This window comes from Penaeus japonicus, unplaced genomic scaffold, assembly GCF_977035675.1.
Source record: "Penaeus japonicus unplaced genomic scaffold, GWHDUDI00000001_assembly GWHDUDI00000004, whole genome shotgun sequence".
NCBI classification, from domain to species: Eukaryota; Metazoa; Arthropoda; class Malacostraca; order Decapoda; family Penaeidae; genus Penaeus; species Penaeus japonicus.
In genome coordinates this window covers 35,714,100-35,731,599 of record NW_028234406.1, presented here as the reverse complement: position 1 = coordinate 35,731,599, position 17,500 = coordinate 35,714,100, and the positions used below count along the sequence as shown (strand labels likewise).

Genomic DNA, 17,500 nt, shown 5'->3' with positions numbered 1-17,500 from the left:
ATCCATTGATATTTTTGCTTGTGATGATGTATTTTATTTATCACTGTTTAACATATTAAATCAGGCTTTATAGTCACTACTAATGATACAGAAAAAGTTACAGTGCATGTTTGTCATCTTCACTTTGTCAGAAGTAGATCATTTTTTATTACAGAAACTCAGTTGAGATTAAGTTTGTAAATATGTATGCATCTTTGTGACAATCAGTAACAATAGATGAAGACAATTAAAAAAAGATTGGTAAAGACTCATAACATGAGAAACATAAACAGGGATGGTAGGCAGGATTTCTTTTATGAATAATTTATCTTTTTAGCAGTACTAGATGGCATCCCAGGTGATGTGTCAGCATCATGTGAATACACACTGGCTGCTAGTTACTGCTACTTCTGTGCACTGTGGAAAGAAACACATTTCATTAGAAAATAAATATCTGAGATGCAGGAATTCTTTCAAAACTGATAAACACCTTTGATGACAGGAGTGCATGTATACATGCAATGTCCAGTGTTGTTCACCCAGGAGTTAATTTTAACCTCTTTACCTAATTCCTTGATTTTCACACAAAAACTCTTGTGTTATTACTACATCTATCTGTCTGTCTACACATATATCCATCTGTGTGTATATGTTTATTATATCTTTTTGTATCTGTCTACAATATAAAAGTTCCAACTTGTTTTTTCCATTTTTAATGTGGAAGAACCTGTTTTTTATCACAGCAAAATAATTTAGGATGGAACCTGAGTGATTTTTAAGGCATGGAAGCATAGGATTTATGATATTATCATACAATATAGATATCATACCTTATATCATTAGAACAAGATATATATAGGCTTTAATTTGCTTATTGAAAATATGCAAATAGGTTTGGATGACAATGTACTATTGTATGATGCGCATATAGTACTACTATGATATCTAGCATACAGGAATATTTCTTCTGTTAACTAGTTTAGGAGAAGGAACTGAACAATTTTGTCTTATGATATGTATCCTCATTTCAGACAAAATCATAAAAAATGGGAACCCGAAAGCCACCAGTTGTCAATAAGCCTTCAACGTTGCTGAGTCGAGAGGAAAATGAGGTCATGTTCAGAATGCTCGGGCCACGGTGTCAGGTGAGACTTACGTCTGCTTTCTTCTTTCTTTGTCTTGCTGTTTATTCTGAGGAAGTCATTCTTTCTTGAGATGAATTATCAATATATATAAATATATATATATATATATATATATATATATATATATATATATATATATATATATATATATATATATATTTTTTTTTTTATTTTTTTTTTTTTTTTTTTTTTAAAAAAAAAAAGAGGTGTCTTGTATAGATTTGCTTTGAAAAAATAAATTCTGCTACCATATAAGTCGAGACACTTAGGTAACTAGGAAAGTTTGATGTATGCTATAGGACAGACTTCCCAAGTAACTAACTTCTTCTGCCAGAAAAACTTCAGACTTAAGTTTTTAGTGCCTTTATTTATAGCTTTATGTGGTTCAAGGTTTATTCGTATACACTGCATGTAACCAAGGAGTTTTAGTTTTTTTCTATTTTAGAATCTTGTGGTTAGTTTTTCATATATACTTGTTTTAAAAATTGAAACCATTTTTAAAGGAACATAATGTATAGATTCTTCAGTAGTTTTTAAAGATATGTTTGCTAAATGGTTTCCAAAGAAAATAATAGTTTCAATGATATCATCAGATTCCTAGAAATGTATTGCTATTGATTAATTTTTTTCTTTTCTTTTTTTCTCACACACCAGACACTAAGCACAGCTGTGGTGCAGGTGTTTGGCACAGATGGCCCTCACCACAACGCTTGGCGGAAGAGGCATTGTGGTGTGGCGACGTTTACTAAGGACAATGCTAGGAAATCTTATTATATTCAGGTCAGCACGGTATAATTTGACAGTAATTTTGTGACATTGATTATTAAAACAGTGAATTAATTACATTAGACTTACATTTCACATGGATGAAGATCTTGATTTTTTGTGTCTGTTTGGTTCTTGAAGGTTTATGATACAGTGGCAGGAGTGAGGCTCTACGAGCAAGAGCTGTACAACCAGTTTACGTACTCTGCTATGATGCCTTTCTTTCATCAGTTCGAAGCCGAGGTAAGACATAACAATCCCTCTTTATCTGTTTCTTGTTTTGATTAGATGAATTTTTATAACTCTTTTTAAAAACTTGCCTTTATATATAGTGTCCCTTTTTCTTTATGGTGATTGTATGGTATTTCATGATTAATTACCAATTACAAGGATCATTTTTTTGTTATTTCATTAAGTGAGGGAGGGAGGGGGTAGAGGTTGCTAGATATACACAGTTCCTGATAATGAATCTTCATCTCTATAATTATTATAACATTAATTTTTATATAGGAGAATAACCATCTAATCTCTGCTTGTTTGAAAATCTATTTTCTTTCTCATGTAATGAGAAAATAAAGACTTTAAAGTATTGCAGTTTATTGTTGAGAACAGTCTTATGCAATGTTTTTTTTGTTTTGTTTTGTTTTCTACATTAAAAGATGGAGAATTGCAGTAGACTGTGAATTTCTATGGGAAAGTTGTTCATTTTGTTTGCCATCAATATAGAATTATCTAATGACTCATAATTCAATTGGATGCATGATTGAAGTATATTTGTATTTTGATCATGAATTACTGATTGAGTATTGGCTGTTAGGAAGTTTCATTTGTATATATGAAACAAAGAACAAAGTAACTGTAATAAGTTTTTTCTAGATTTCATGAGAACATTTAGTCAGTAAATGATGATTGTAGATAATGAAGGAATGCTTGTCCCAAATGTATGTGTAGAGTATCAAAACAAATTCACAATTTAATAACTTCCTAAAACATGATGCTCAGATAATTAAATTTGCATTGCTTTTTGCTCAACTTTTAGAAATGGTTTATAGCTTAGCTGTTATAGCTCTCCATTTTTTTCAAGTTTTGTGGTCAAATGTTATTGTCATGATTTCATAAAATTTTGACAAAGAGAGAGTGCAAAAGTCTGCAAAATCACAACCAGATTGTGCTGCTCTCCACATGTATCTCTGTTTTGTAAATATTTATTTCATCGTAATCACAGCTTTCTGACCACAATGAGCAAAGAATTTAGATAATTACTATCAAAATAAGGAATGATTCTGGTAGTCTTAAGTGAAGAAAAAAGAAGCAAGAAAAAGAAACATCACTATTTTTTAGGACAGGAAATGTTTTACATCAAAAGTGATCACAGGGTTGCCCAGTATGATCAAGTCAAGAAGAAAACAGTCCAGGTGGCTTCTTTGGACACTGATGCCACCAAACAATCATGTGTAGCAGGTGTGATTGTAGTGCATTATTTATATGGGGAAACTAGGTCACAGGCGAGGAACCTTGAAATGGTCTCACTCTATGTAGGTCTCTGTTGTTAGTAACACATGATGTTATCTTTTCTCTAACCTATAACATGCAGAAGCCAAATGTGTAAGTTTATTTACAGAGTGGTTTCATATCTGCTTTCAAGGTGTTAGATTGTATACCACTTATCTTATGCATGGTGATGATAAAACATGTAATTCTAAAGATAAATAGTATATAGACATTTCTAATGAACTGAAAGGATTTGGAGGGCCTGTATTGTTGCAGCAGAAGTTTAGTTAAGTTCATTTGCAATAAGTGACTAAGTTGTTTAACAATTTATAATGTGCAGGGTAAATGTTTTGGGCATCCTATGAATCTGAATGGAAATAATGAGATTTATAAATATATTCTCCTTTGATTAGGTAAATATGTTCTTACCTAAATAGAGACTTTCTCCCTCTGCTTTAACCCAATACCGCCGGCCACAGATGGCAATTATATAATATGCATAGCGCCGGGTGCCGGCATACACCGTCAATAATATAATTGATTTAGGCCTATGCGTTCGAGAGCCCCGGCATTGAAGCCATGCAAAGACAAAACAGTCCCGGCGGGAATGGGTTAACAACTTTTAAAGTAAAAGACATTTTTATCTTTATAAGACAATGCCAGATAATGCATTCATTCTTTTTTAGTTCAGTCATTTAATTGGTTTGAATACAACATGGAAGAGCAATTATGATCATAGTTTACTTGCCTGATGTCAGGTGGATCTCTATAAGGTGTGTTATTTTAGATCTTGCTTCATATCAACAAAAACAACAAACCCTATAGAAATAATGACAACACTTGGGTATGTTTACATCTATGATTTCTGTTTTGGGTTAGACACATTGTGTTGATTCAGTCTGATAATTTCTGTCATGTCTATATATTCTGACTAATGTATTGTTTATGATAAGATAATGAACCACAAGAAGATAGCACTGTCACCATTAGTTCTATTCGAGTTCACTTTTCCATTTTTATATCATTCACAACAGTAGCCCCTATTCTGCCTTGTATTGTTGTGGTATTAGAAAAGAGGTTCAGTGATTTTCTGAATACTCTCTGGAATTAACAAGATGGAAAGTTCGGAAGAAACTAAACAAAAAGTTCCTCAAGATAGGACTAGCCATGACAAAAGGCAACGTAGTCTAAGTGACAGTATTTTGTGCTTTGTCGATAATCACTTCGGAGTTGATGAAGTTGATGGATTGAACATAACTGTCGGACAGGATAGAGGTGGCAGAAACATTACCACATCAGGAAACGTTCAAGTTGAATGGGATGGGGAACTGAATGATATCCCAATATTAGTCCAGCTCTTTGCACAGAGTTTAGGCAGACTTACCAAGCTTGGAACCTCCATTATAAGAAGAGATTTGAGGGAAAGAAGTCTTCCTTTAGTAAGAGTCTCACAACTCCAAACAAAAATGAGATTGGGACTTGTGAACAAAGAGTTTTCTTCAGTGCAGAACTTGTCAGGGGTCAGTAGAGGATGTAAAGTATAGAAAGTGTTATTTGTATATACATGGGAGTATTTCTTTTATTAGTAATTTTAATTGGAGATGAAGGAGTTACAATTTTTATCTCTAGTTGTGATTGAATATCTCTTTCTCTTCAAATAGGACCAGATGATAGGACTAAACTTTGCTGATGAAGGTGAAGCAAGTGCCTTCAGCCGAGCCATCAATGAGCGGCTTGCTGTAAAGCAGCGCAGGAGAGAAGGTTAGTGATGTATAGATTCAATTATGAAGCAAATGTTACCTAAATTGTTCTGTGATAATACCGAAATTGTACAGTGCTTAGCAATTCATTACCTACTGCTGATACTACTGAGTAAAACAAAAAATCTGAAAGTGTGTATTGAAAATGTTGAGTTCCTATCTTACTTTTTGAGAGCATTGGAATTATAATGTCATTATTATAGCCATTGCCATTAGATATATATCCATAGCAGTAGATCAGAAGTTTCCAATATACTAATGCTGTTTCAGAGAGGAGAAGACAAAGTGACCAGCAACAGAGGCCATCACAGCTCCAGCAGTCGCCAATCCCATCTCAGCCACAGCAGACACCAGTGCATGCCCCTCCAGCCTTACCACCCAAAGATGACAACAAGAAAAGGAGTGGCAAGAAGGGCAACAAGAATAAGAACAAGATCAGGTAGGTCTTTTTAGTACAGATTGAGAGATCATAAAGACTATTTAATGTACCATGTTTGTGATACATATGTTTATTTCCTTGTATTAAGTTATAGTTCTAAAAAAAAGTCAGATTACAATGAAGTCATCTAATGGAATATTATCCTGTGCCATCTCCAACAGCAAAGAGCAGATTGGAATGCCAACGGACTTCAAGCATATCACCCATGTTGGGTTTGATCCTGATAAAGGATTTTCACAGTTCAATATGGATGAAAAACTTCAGGGCTTCTTTAATATGGTTAGTAAATAGTAGAAAAAAATTCTTCATAAGGATTAGGCATTCTGTAACAGTATTACTGTTTTAGATTTCTATCATGACCTTGAAATATTTAGTAAACTGGAATGTGAAAGTTCTCATCTGAGGTTGAATATTATTCTGTAAAGGTTCTGCTATGTCTCTTGTCAAAGTTTCTTTTAACTTAATTTGCTTTTCATGAACTTCTAATGAGATACTGTAGATCTGTAGGTTCTGGTCCCTGCAAGATCACTTGAGCCAAAATAATACTTTGTATATTCTCCAGGTTGGTGTGAGCCAGCAGCACTTGTCAGACACACGCACCCGAGAATTCATTTACGACTTCATTGAGCGTCATGGAGGTGTTGAGAAAGCTATGCAAGAGACTCAGCGCTACTCAACCTCTCCTAATCCCCTTGGTGTCCCAGAAGTGTCACACATGCCACCTCCCCCAGCCAACACGTTATCCCCTCCCACGCCTCCACCCAGCATCCCCTCACGCAACTCCTTCAGTGGGTCTCGAGCTGCACCTCCTCCTCCACCTCCACGCACAAACAACCATGCTCCACCTCCTCCACCTCCCGTCTCTGCTCCACCACCGCCACCTCCACACTCTCGGGGTCACATGCCTCCGCCTCCTGGCCAAATTATTGCAGGTGGGTTTGTCATTTTCAGATTTTTATTTCTGAGATGCATGGTTTAGAATTAGGGCCATATACTGTATTATGCTATTGTAATGTTCATGTGTCTGTCTGTGTATAAATTTATCTTAGGTTCTTTAGTTATTTGCCTTGTAGGATTGGCAAGATTATGTTACAGCATGGTAAATAATGCTATAATGATGAAAGCCTACTTCATCTTGCTCAGCCAAGCAAAACATCAAAGTAATTTTTGTAGAATTGATAAAAGGTATTAAGAATCGTATAAATGGAATAGAATAAGAATACTTTTTGATAAATATGGATTTCAAGAGGAAAGCAAAACATCTACAAAGTTTGAGGAGCAAAAGAGAAAATTCTGTCATATGCTATTTGAAAATGGGAGATTAAGGAAGGCATATGTCTAGAGAGTAGTGAGACTGAAAAAAATGAATTTAACAGTTCAGAATTATTGCACAAGGGATACTCATTTTTAATGCCTAATTAGAGGTGATTATTACACATGCCATTAAATACAAAAAAATGTTTGTAGCAAGGAGGAATAAGTATAGGAAGGGGCATCCATTACAAAATAGAAATAATTAGTAATAAAAAGATCTTTACACAGTCTCTTAAATGTAATTATGTGGCATGTCTTCAAAGGGTGTTTATAGATTCAGAATTATTTTACCATCATGGAAGCTTAATTATGGAAAAAAGTATATTGCTTAGAATTTACGGAAATACTTTATTTTAAGACTTATATGACAGATTTTCTTCAACTTTGATACTAAAATGGTAGTCCTGATTTATTGTAATGATATCATAAAGCAAGTACTTTGCAATTCCCCACCTTAGATTAGACTACTTAATTTGCCCCTCCTCCAACTTATTCCCTTAGATGAAGAAAAGACCGAGCAAGTGGTTGCTGATGGTAAGACTGATCAAGATATTCCCCTCAGTTGCATTTTTATTGTTGACTTCCTTTTGTCAACTTGACTAACCATGAAAGACTTTGCTCATGATTTCCTTTGAATTAGAGGGAACCCCAATACTTATATTTAACATGTGCTTGGTCATGCTCACATGCATGTTTATATACCACACATGTATACCTTCCTGCACAAGCCCATGTATTTACATGAAGATGCAGAAGCATATTTGAAACATACAGATGCACATGATTGTGTATGTGCACACATGAACATATATATATATATAATATATATATATATAATATATATATATATATATATATATATATATATATATATATATATATATATATATATATATATATATAATATATATATATATATATATATATATATATATATTCACAAACCCATGTACATAAGCATGCACGTGTGCACACACAAATCCTCACACCTACATACTCAAATGCGCGCGCGCACACACACACACACACACACACACACACACACACACACACACACACACACACACACACACACACACACACACACACACACACACACACACACACACACACACACACACACACACACACACACACACACACACACACACACACACACACACACACACACACACACACACACACACACACACACACACACACACACACACACACACACACACACACACACACACACACACATGTCCACACACACTTGAATGACTTGTGCTTTATTTGATATAACTCTTGAATTCATGCACAGAAGATTGGCAGTTTCCTTTTATACTCAAACCCATAAGCTTAAACACTTTTTATTTTTATTTGGATATTGATTAATCTTTTCCTTCATTTTAAAAACCATGTTGTTGTATATCTAATTATATTTCCATTTGTAAAACTGTTTAAGGTGGATAAGTATTGTGCATTCTGAGTGTTTGCATTTAATTTTCATTGCCTTTAAAGGAATGAATTAAGTGATATAATTGTAGGGTTTCTTTAACAAGGGTAATTTCAAACATTATTAGGCAGTTATTAGGTAACTGTCAACTATATCCTATCATTTTTTCTTTTCTTTTTTGCATAATTATAGGTTGTTGTTTTGGTTCCTGTTTTATTTGAATTCATTGTTTTTTGCTTTTTCTGTTACTTCGTTTTTTCTTACACTGTCTTATAGTAATATCATCCTTAAGCTTAAACATTTGTAATGATTCCAGTGGTAGATGTAATGAGAGTAAGTGTATTCTTTGATCTCTTTTCCATCAATGTATCTTTTATCCAATATAATGTTCTCTTTCTTCCTATCCAGGACAAAAGAGCAGCCCCCTCCCACCCCCTCCCCATGCAGCCAACACCCCACCTCCTCCTCCCCCGACCTCCACCATTCCCACCCACCACCACCACCATCACCACCACCACGGTCACTCTGTGGGAACCAGAGCCGCCCCACCACCACCTCCAAGTGCGCCACCTCCTTCTTCAGGTGGAGCACTACCACCACCACCACCTCCCCCACCCCCACCTGCAGCCTCAGGGCCTCCACCAGTCCCTGGTGGACCCCCTCCAGCACCTCGACCTCCAGCTCCAGCTCCAGCTCCTGTCAACGACATGCGTTCAGCTCTTCTGGAACAGATACGTTCAGGTTCTACATTGAAGGTAAGTGCTCTTTGGATGTTTAATTTTGCAGATATTTAGAGATTGATAGGTATAGATGTAAGCAATAGATTGGTAGATATATATATATATATATATATATATATATATATATATATATATATATTATATATATATATATATATATATATATATATATATATATATATATGTATATATAAATGTATATGCACATATATGTTTGCATATGTATATTCATTTATTTTATTTATTATTTCAAATAATTATTTAGTCCTCTTAAATATCATGTTGCATATTTATAGAGAGTTCAAGGATCTGTTTATTTAGTCTGTATATATCATTTGATATTTAATCCATTAGTTTTGGCATGGTGGCAGTGAAAAATGCATGCCCATATTGGCACCAACCCTAGCAAAAGCCAAGCCACTTTCCTTTGTTGCAGTGCTTTCATATAAGACTGTTAGGTTCTTAACAAAGGTTTATTGGGATCTAACACCAGGGCAAGGTTTAGAAAAGGGAAACATTAGGAAAAGAAAATGCGAATTTGCATTTGCTTTGGAAAAGTTTAGAGGAATATATGTCTTGAATGATATACTGAATTTCCCTAGCATATCTTATTATGTATAGTGGAATGAGGAAAATTTTGGAAACTCTGGGAGGAAATTTTGATTATTTATGTTGATATAGCACTAAATTTATATATTATATTCTTCATGGTCTGTCTGAAATAATATTTCTAGAATTTAGAAGAAAAAAACAACTTGATAAGTAATGGAAACAAATGCTAAAGAAAATTGACCTTTAGGAGAAAATTAAAGACTGAATTGGGTTTCTTTTCAAATACATAATACAGAGTTGCCAAATGCAAATCGGTGATACTGACATGCCTGTAAGTATTGTTCAGGTATGATGTCACTTCCCCTGATATTCAAGTCTTGATGTTACTTTTGTTCTGTGTATAATCAAGTATGTATACAACTTGTATACAAATTATTTCCAAAACTTGATATGATACTTCAAAGAATATGTACATATATTTAAATGGCTATTGATGGATGGAATGTTACTTAAACCTTGATACCAAAACAGGTATAGTTTGGTAGTACTTGAGTTGATTTAGTACATAGTATATAAAAATTTAATCCCCGTATGCTGATAACAGTTTTAAGACTTATGATACTCAAAGTTCTAAATATAAAAAGGAAATGTATTGTTCTTTAAATGAAGGTGCTAGAAATGGACAAAAATGTATGCTTCTCTGATACTGCATTTGTGTGCATGTTATTGTATTTTGTACTAACACAAAAAACAAGTTTCTAACATTGATCTTTCCTAAATAAGGATTGTGCATGGTTTTGTATGAAGGTGTATGGAAAAAGTTCATCTTTTCTAAGAAACTCTCCCTACATCATAAAATGGAATTTGAATTGGAAATACTTATTAGTCTGATGCCTTTCATACTCTACATTTGTCTTTCAGTCTGGATAGACTCTCTTTATAACTCTGAAAATATGCATGTGTGAGTGGAGAAGCTGAATGGATGTTGCTTTGAAATGATGTATGATGGTCCATGTCTTTAAGAGAATTTTATTAGATGAAGCTAATATGGTCTGGTACCAATGCTTTTAATGGAAGTAACAGCAAGAAATTCTTTAAGTGTAGATTATTATTTAAAGTAGTACCTGCAAGTAAAATCTTTATGCTATGGCATGAGCAGGCAGATTGACAGATATCTGTGTTTTGTAATTTGCAGCTGTTCTCATTCTAAATATATACCTTATTAAATATTTTTGTTCAAAACACAATTTTATCAGGTATCCAGTAATTCTGTGGTTAAATCTTACAGATTTATGCTAAATCTGATAATACTTTATAAGATTAATAATATGAAATATAGAAGGGAATCGAATTACATCTATTTATGTGTGTTTACTGGAACTGTGCTTTTGATCACTTTAAAAGATTACTAAAAAGAGGTCAGTCCTTGATATTTCAGCATAGGAAGGGAAATGTAAAAAGGTCTTTAAAATACAGATTCTCAACATTCATCCTATATACAGTACTGTAGACTGCCCAGGTCACTAAAAGATTATGTAGGAAGAGCTAATCAGAAGTTGGTATTCTAGAGGAAGAATCCAAGCACTTGATACCCAAGTATAAGTTCTTATAAAATTTAGCTGTAAACTTGATCAGTTGCAGAATTTCCTTTTTTTATATGAAGCTTTTTATAACTTATTTGCATTTTATAGTAGTATGCATTTATACTTACATTAAAGGTTTTTCCATGCTAAACAAACTGCTGTTACCTTAGTTACCTTGAAATATATATTTTTAAATTAGCACTTTCCTTATAATTATTTTTCTGCCCCTGGTCTTCCTAATTATGGTAATAGGGCTAGTAAATTTAAATGGGTTGGTATTCTTAACCTAGTTTACAAAATGCTATAATGCTGATAAAAAAAACAACAACTTAATTTGGTTAGGTAACCTACAGTGTGCTTGGAAATTACTGACTAAAATAATTAATTAATGTTGAAGTTACAAAACCTCTTTATCATTTTAGTTTTTGTTTGTTTATAATTGAGTTATCAGTTTTGTTTCTAACCATGCTTATTAACTTTTTTTTTATGCATAAGAACTAAGGAAGCCTCTTGCTATAGACTTAGAAGTAAAAGTTTTGCTAAATAGATGAAATCACTTTTTTCATAGTTTTCGATGACAAGAATAGAGATACATTCATTTGACTTCTGAGTTGCTCATAGTCCATTCAAGGCTGGAGGTTTCCTGTTGTCTTAAGGTTGAAATTAAGGTAATGATTTAATACACTGAGCCTGCTCTTTTCCCCCCTCTCTACAGCCCAGTAGTCAGCATGATGAGCAGGTATTCATCTTATCTTTGTTGATATCAAGGCTTTTTGCTTCTGGCTGTTTATTATGTAAGATGTTGTTGTGTGGGGGGTAATTGTGGTGGAGTTCCTCATTATTTTATTGTGATATTTTAATCCTCTGTTTATTGGGGATGGGGAAATTTATCTTGGAAAATCAAAGTGGAGTTGTAACTTTGCTATACTTGTTAGTGGATGGGCCATCTTCAGCTTGGTGTCACTGTGTGTGCACAATGCAGACCACGTGTTCATGCACATTAAGTGTTCTAAGTTGGGTCTTTATTTGCACTCTGGGAACTGCTGAAGTGAAAATAGAATGCATGCCTTTCAGCTTATGTTCACCTTGTTTTTTTGCTTTACCTTCATCACTTGCTAGTTTCCTTGCTTTACTTAAAATTGCAGTTGTTCTTGTAAGTAGTAAGCATCTTACCAGAGGAGGGAGTTTTTGAATATCTCAAGAGCAGTAATTGAGAGTTTAGATTACATATAACTATTAATGATAATAACATGGTAATAATGATGATGATGATATAAAACACTAATAATAATGATAATAAAAGCACTGATGATAATAATGATTATAATGATAATAACTGTAAGCCATGTGAAAAAAAAAAAATGTTACAGGCATTTATTAATGTTTTCAGTGTGCAGTGCCATCCAGTTTTATCAGTTCATTTTTAAAGAGGTTTTTCATGATGCCTTAAGTCTTTTGCTTTAGAGTTAATACAGACACTTATGATTTTTTCTGCACTTGCAAGTTTGTAGTAGCTTTTAGGAGTGTTTTTTTCTATCACCTTGTAACTATTAATTTATTTTGAGTTTGCAGGAGTTGTACTCTGTTGCAGTTTATTTATTGCAGATTACTACATTATTGTGTCCTTGCTTTTGTATATAAAACTTTTCATTAAGAGTTTAAACCAAATTGCAACTGGAAACACAAACTAATAACAACTTTTGATCTGTACCTCTTACGATGTTTCTATTACAGCAGCTCTGACTTATCTCAAGCTCAAGTTAGATCTAATACAGCCTGCTTAACCTTGATATTAGTTCCAAATCCCCAGTTAGTAAATGTCAACCCTTGACCTCATTAACCTCGTTAGACAAGAGGTTGTCCTTACAAGAAGAGGTTCTGGTATGCAACCATGTAAACAATTTTATATATTTTACTGTCATGTTTTGAGGGTTGTTGGTGCAATGTATAGTGCATTATAAAAGAATTGTGGTTTTGAAAGTAACTTATGCATCATTGAAGTATAGTTTCGTATTTGAATGGTATATGTCCTTTTTTTATTTTTTATTTTTTTCTTTATATCTTTATTTTTATCTTAACACTATCCCAGAAAGAGAAAAATATCGGAAGAATAAATAAAGATAATATGAAATCAAAGGGACAAGAAGGCAGTAGGTGAAATTGCGAGTTCCTGAAATATCTTTGACGATAACACAATGTTTACCCTTATCTCTCTCCATTAGAACTTTTTCTAAGCCAAGTAGAAACTGTACTCACGTTGATTTGATATATATTTATTTTCTGTATTTCGAGTAATCGCTGAGCTTAACCCAATGGGCGTCATGCTATTGTGACGATTTCAATGCAATATTGCAATCGCCCGGCATATGGGACTTCGCGTAGAAAGTGCACCCGTCGGGAAAGGGTTAATTCTTGTACGAATAAAGTTAATTTTAAGCCTCAGCCATAGTCGCTGTCTGAGTTGGAACTTGCATTGTGTATCTCCTCCCAAAATCTCACCAACAATGTCTTGATTTATCCCCTGCCATAGCTGTATAGAATCTGACCCTTCTCTCATTAACCCATTAACAACCGAGACTTGCACTGTGCACTGTACACTGTGGTTTTCTTTTACACATAGATGGCTCCCATGGGCTTAGTCACCAAAGAGTCAATTCATAGGGCTACCTGAACTCACTTGTTTATCCCCTTCCTGGGAAGATATTTATTTCTATTTTTATTATTATCGTTACAATACTATTACCATCAGTAGTACATAGTTATGATAGCAACAATAATAGCAATATGTTTTTAAGCTGGTGAGGTGAGCTGGGCCTACTAAATCACTTTTTGGTGACTGAGCCCTTGTGGAGCCATTTATGTGTAAAAAGAGAAAGACAAAACAAAACCATGCTGGACAGTGCATGCATTGTATACATGCAGTCCTGCCATCAATAGGTTAAAAATCTAATGTAAACAGACCTTTGATTAAATCATAACAAACTAGAATGATATGACCAAGTGATTCCTACCCATTCTGCGCATGACATATGACATAATGAAAAAAGACCCAAATGTTTTGTACCCTACCTTGATGCAATATCGTTGTGAGCCATGACTGCTTTCCATGCATAAGACTAAATGCCACTTAGAAAGAACATGCATCATGGGCCTGAACACCCCAAAATCGCCTATTAACCTTAATCATAACTGTATCCTATGTCACCCAGCCATTACCTAATCTGTAATTAATTTAAGGAAGAAGTAAGTGCTTTTCTAAACCTTTGCTAACTCTGTAGTACCAGTCCTCTTATTTATAGCTAATTTTAACCTGTAATGAATAAACCTGACATCGGTAGAGCCAAATGAGATAATGGTTATCTATATATAGCCATTTCTTTAGTAAACCTAATGGTTCCTATGCCCTTCATATGTCTGTATATGAGTATGGACCTTGTACCATTCTATAACTCTTATGCTGACTTTTGCTTAACTTGCATTTATCTGTTATGATGAAACAGAAAGTCGAGCCAGTGGAGCGGCCACCGCCTACGGATTCACGCAGTCAACTGTTGGACCAGATCAGAGGAGGCGTCAAGCTTAACAAAGTTTGTAGAGAATGATACTTTCCTCATGAACCATATATATGAAGAGTGAATATTAGAGACTTATTATTAGAGTTTCCAGTCCACTGTCAGTTTTATTTGCTAACCTGTGCCTCCTGTCTCCCAGGTTGAGGAGACAGCCAATGGAAGTGGTGATCATAAGTCTGCTGGACCCCAACTGGAGGGCATGGCACTGGATCTGCACCGTGCCCTAATGGGACGAGCTCTGGCCATGCAGTCTGAGAGCGACGACGATGATGAAGAGGATGTTGATGAAGATGATGAATGGGATGATGATGATTAGGAGATCTAGAATCAGTAGGTCTGTCAGAAAATTAGGAAGATCTGATTTGTTGCCAAAGCATTCCTGCTAAAAAAAAAAAATGATTGATTTATCTATGTATTTGTCAAAAAAATTGCTATTATCTGTGAGTATTGAACTTATTCTTAAGCATAGCAATATTAGGAATTAAAATTTGAAATATATTTTTTATTATATATTAAGCATTTTAGAATTTTCTAGATGAAGGTTTTGATATGAATATCATATAGATAATCAATGAGTCATTACATTAAAGTGATAGTTGATTTATGTAAGATATTCACATTTAATTGACAGCATTTTATAATTGACAAAATATCTAAAATGTTTGCAATGGCCAGTGTGATAGAGGACTAATATGTAATTATTTATCCACCACTTTGTAGATTAAACAAAAACTGCAAGTGGTGACATGTAGAATAATGTTGGATACAAGTTCCCTGTAAAGTTAATGGTTGACACAAATGAAAGAGATTGAGTGTGAGGAGTCCATGTATGGCAGTGCAATTGCATTGCCAGCTGAGAGTACTCTGCCCATACCAGAGATCTTCCATAAGCTTTAGAAACTAGTCTGCGCCCAGTTTTCTGGTGGGGATTCCACTTCTTATTCATCAGCAAGACTTATGACAAGTGCCTTAGTTTCATTTTCTTTTTTTTTCTTTTGGTCTTTGCTGGAAACTGGGTTTCAAAACAGGGTTCAAACCTACTTGTTAGTTACTCGATGGCTATCTCTTGCACACCGTTATCCAAGATCTGACAACCGTTCAGCCTCCATCCCTTTTGTTCCTGTCATACTTTTTGGGAGAGGATAGTGAGAGGAAAGGTTGTGTTATGAAATAAATGCGCTTTAGAGGCAAAAAAAGAAGCCTAGAATGGAGTATGGTATTGTAAAATTCATGTTTCAGTTTTTAGTATGATTAGCTTATAGGTGTTGCTTCCAAAGCTTTTGCTCTCTATAAGGACTTTTTGGTTGACATTCCTACCAAAACAAACTCAAAAAGACATGTGATACAACAAAGACAGTCTTACCAACACAAACATAACATGCTTATTAACACCTGCACTCTTATCCAGATACATGCAAACAACTGTGCTTATGCTCATGCATGCACAAATATTTGCACAAAGACAGACACTGATATGGAGATTTAAACACACACACACACACACACACACACACACACACACACACACACACACACACACACACACACACACACACACACACACACACACACACACACACACACACACACACACACACACACACACACACACACACACACACACACACACACACACACACACAATAATAGCAGTAACCATAAGGACAACCACACCAACAATCAAAAAACTATGGTAGGTTTGTCAGAGCCCTAATATGTTGAATTATTTTTTTACCCTTACGGGTGGTTCTGGCTGGTCAGGTGTTCTTGAGAGTTTTGCACTTTTTCAGTGCAACAGATTTATGTACTTACATTTTAAAAAAAGTTATTTAGGTTGGCCATTTGGTCTTTTTCCTTTATCCAGTATCTGTGTGATTATAGCCTGTGGGGTGTTAGAGTACACAGAAATCCTACATAGTCATATATATATATTTTTTTTTTTCTTTGTTTTTTATGAGTGTTGGATTTGAGGCTTTGGGTTGAACTGATATCCTCATCAGGCTGATGTTAGTTTAATTATTCATTGGTTTAAAGTGTTTTTTCTTTTGTTTTTTACTCCCAAGCATGAACAGAATTGTGCTGACAAGTTATTCTTCTTCCGATACTTTTGTTGTATACTTGAATCTCTTTTTACGTCTAAGGAAGTTTGTTCTTCTTGTAGGCTATCATTTTGTTAATAAATTAGATACTCCTTCACTGACCTTCGCATTGTTTGTGTTTTAGAATCGGACATTGATAGAATGTCAGAGTATGTGAGGCTGCTATTGGAAAGCTGAATACCCGGTAATTTATTATAATGATATCGAATCCTTAACGAAAACAAAATTAGTAGAGAAAGATAACAAAGAACAAGTTATTGTTTCCTTTTCCAGGAAGTGAAGGCTTGTATAATTTATTACCTGATTTGTTCCTTCTATTTATCTCTTTAACAATATTATTATGACTAATTGTATTTGTAACTGCCATTTAGTAAACAGATGTTGATACAGGTATTGACAGATATGATGGTGGGATATATGATTTTGAGTTGTTGGTGTTTGCCCTTGTTTCTTTTTTATATACAGTATATATATATATGTATTCATATTCATGAGTTTTCTTTGTATTTTTAATGTGGACATGTAACTATATTGGATTGCTATTTATTAATTCAATTTTGCCTCCATAAACTCTTCGTGTTTTTGGTTCAGGTTTACATTTTCTCCGGAGAGACATGGGTTTT

At 34.3% G+C, this 17,500-nt stretch overlaps 1 protein-coding gene across 4 annotated transcripts in view; it reads left to right on the top strand.

Moving 5' to 3' along the window:
• Window positions 1–17,500, top strand: part of LOC122250582 (uncharacterized) — a 21,251-nt gene that overhangs the window by 1,783 nt on the left and 1,968 nt on the right. Inside the window, exons 2-13 of one of the 4 annotated variants that reach the window (XM_086536530.1) lie at window positions 1,011–1,124; window positions 1,779–1,904; window positions 2,031–2,132; window positions 5,042–5,141; window positions 5,411–5,579; window positions 5,741–5,858; window positions 6,142–6,511; window positions 7,395–7,427; window positions 8,740–9,086; window positions 11,922–11,945; window positions 14,707–14,793; window positions 14,918–17,500. The exon at window positions 14,918–17,500 is cut by the window's right edge and continues 1,968 nt beyond it. In XM_086536530.1, the coding sequence (XP_086392656.1) occupies window positions 1,026–1,124; window positions 1,779–1,904; window positions 2,031–2,132; window positions 5,042–5,141; window positions 5,411–5,579; window positions 5,741–5,858; window positions 6,142–6,511; window positions 7,395–7,427; window positions 8,740–9,086; window positions 11,922–11,945; window positions 14,707–14,793; window positions 14,918–15,094 (1,752 nt within the window). In that variant the 5' untranslated portion in view covers window positions 1,011–1,025 and the 3' untranslated portion in view covers window positions 15,095–17,500. Of the gene's footprint in view, window positions 1–1,010; window positions 1,125–1,778; window positions 1,905–2,030; window positions 2,133–4,389; window positions 4,901–5,041; window positions 5,142–5,410; window positions 5,580–5,740; window positions 5,859–6,141; window positions 6,512–7,394; window positions 7,428–8,739; window positions 9,087–11,921; window positions 11,946–14,706; window positions 14,794–14,917 lie in introns of those variants that run through there. The other 3 variants (XM_043012067.2, XM_086536529.1, XM_043012064.2) reach the window with 3 other exon arrangements.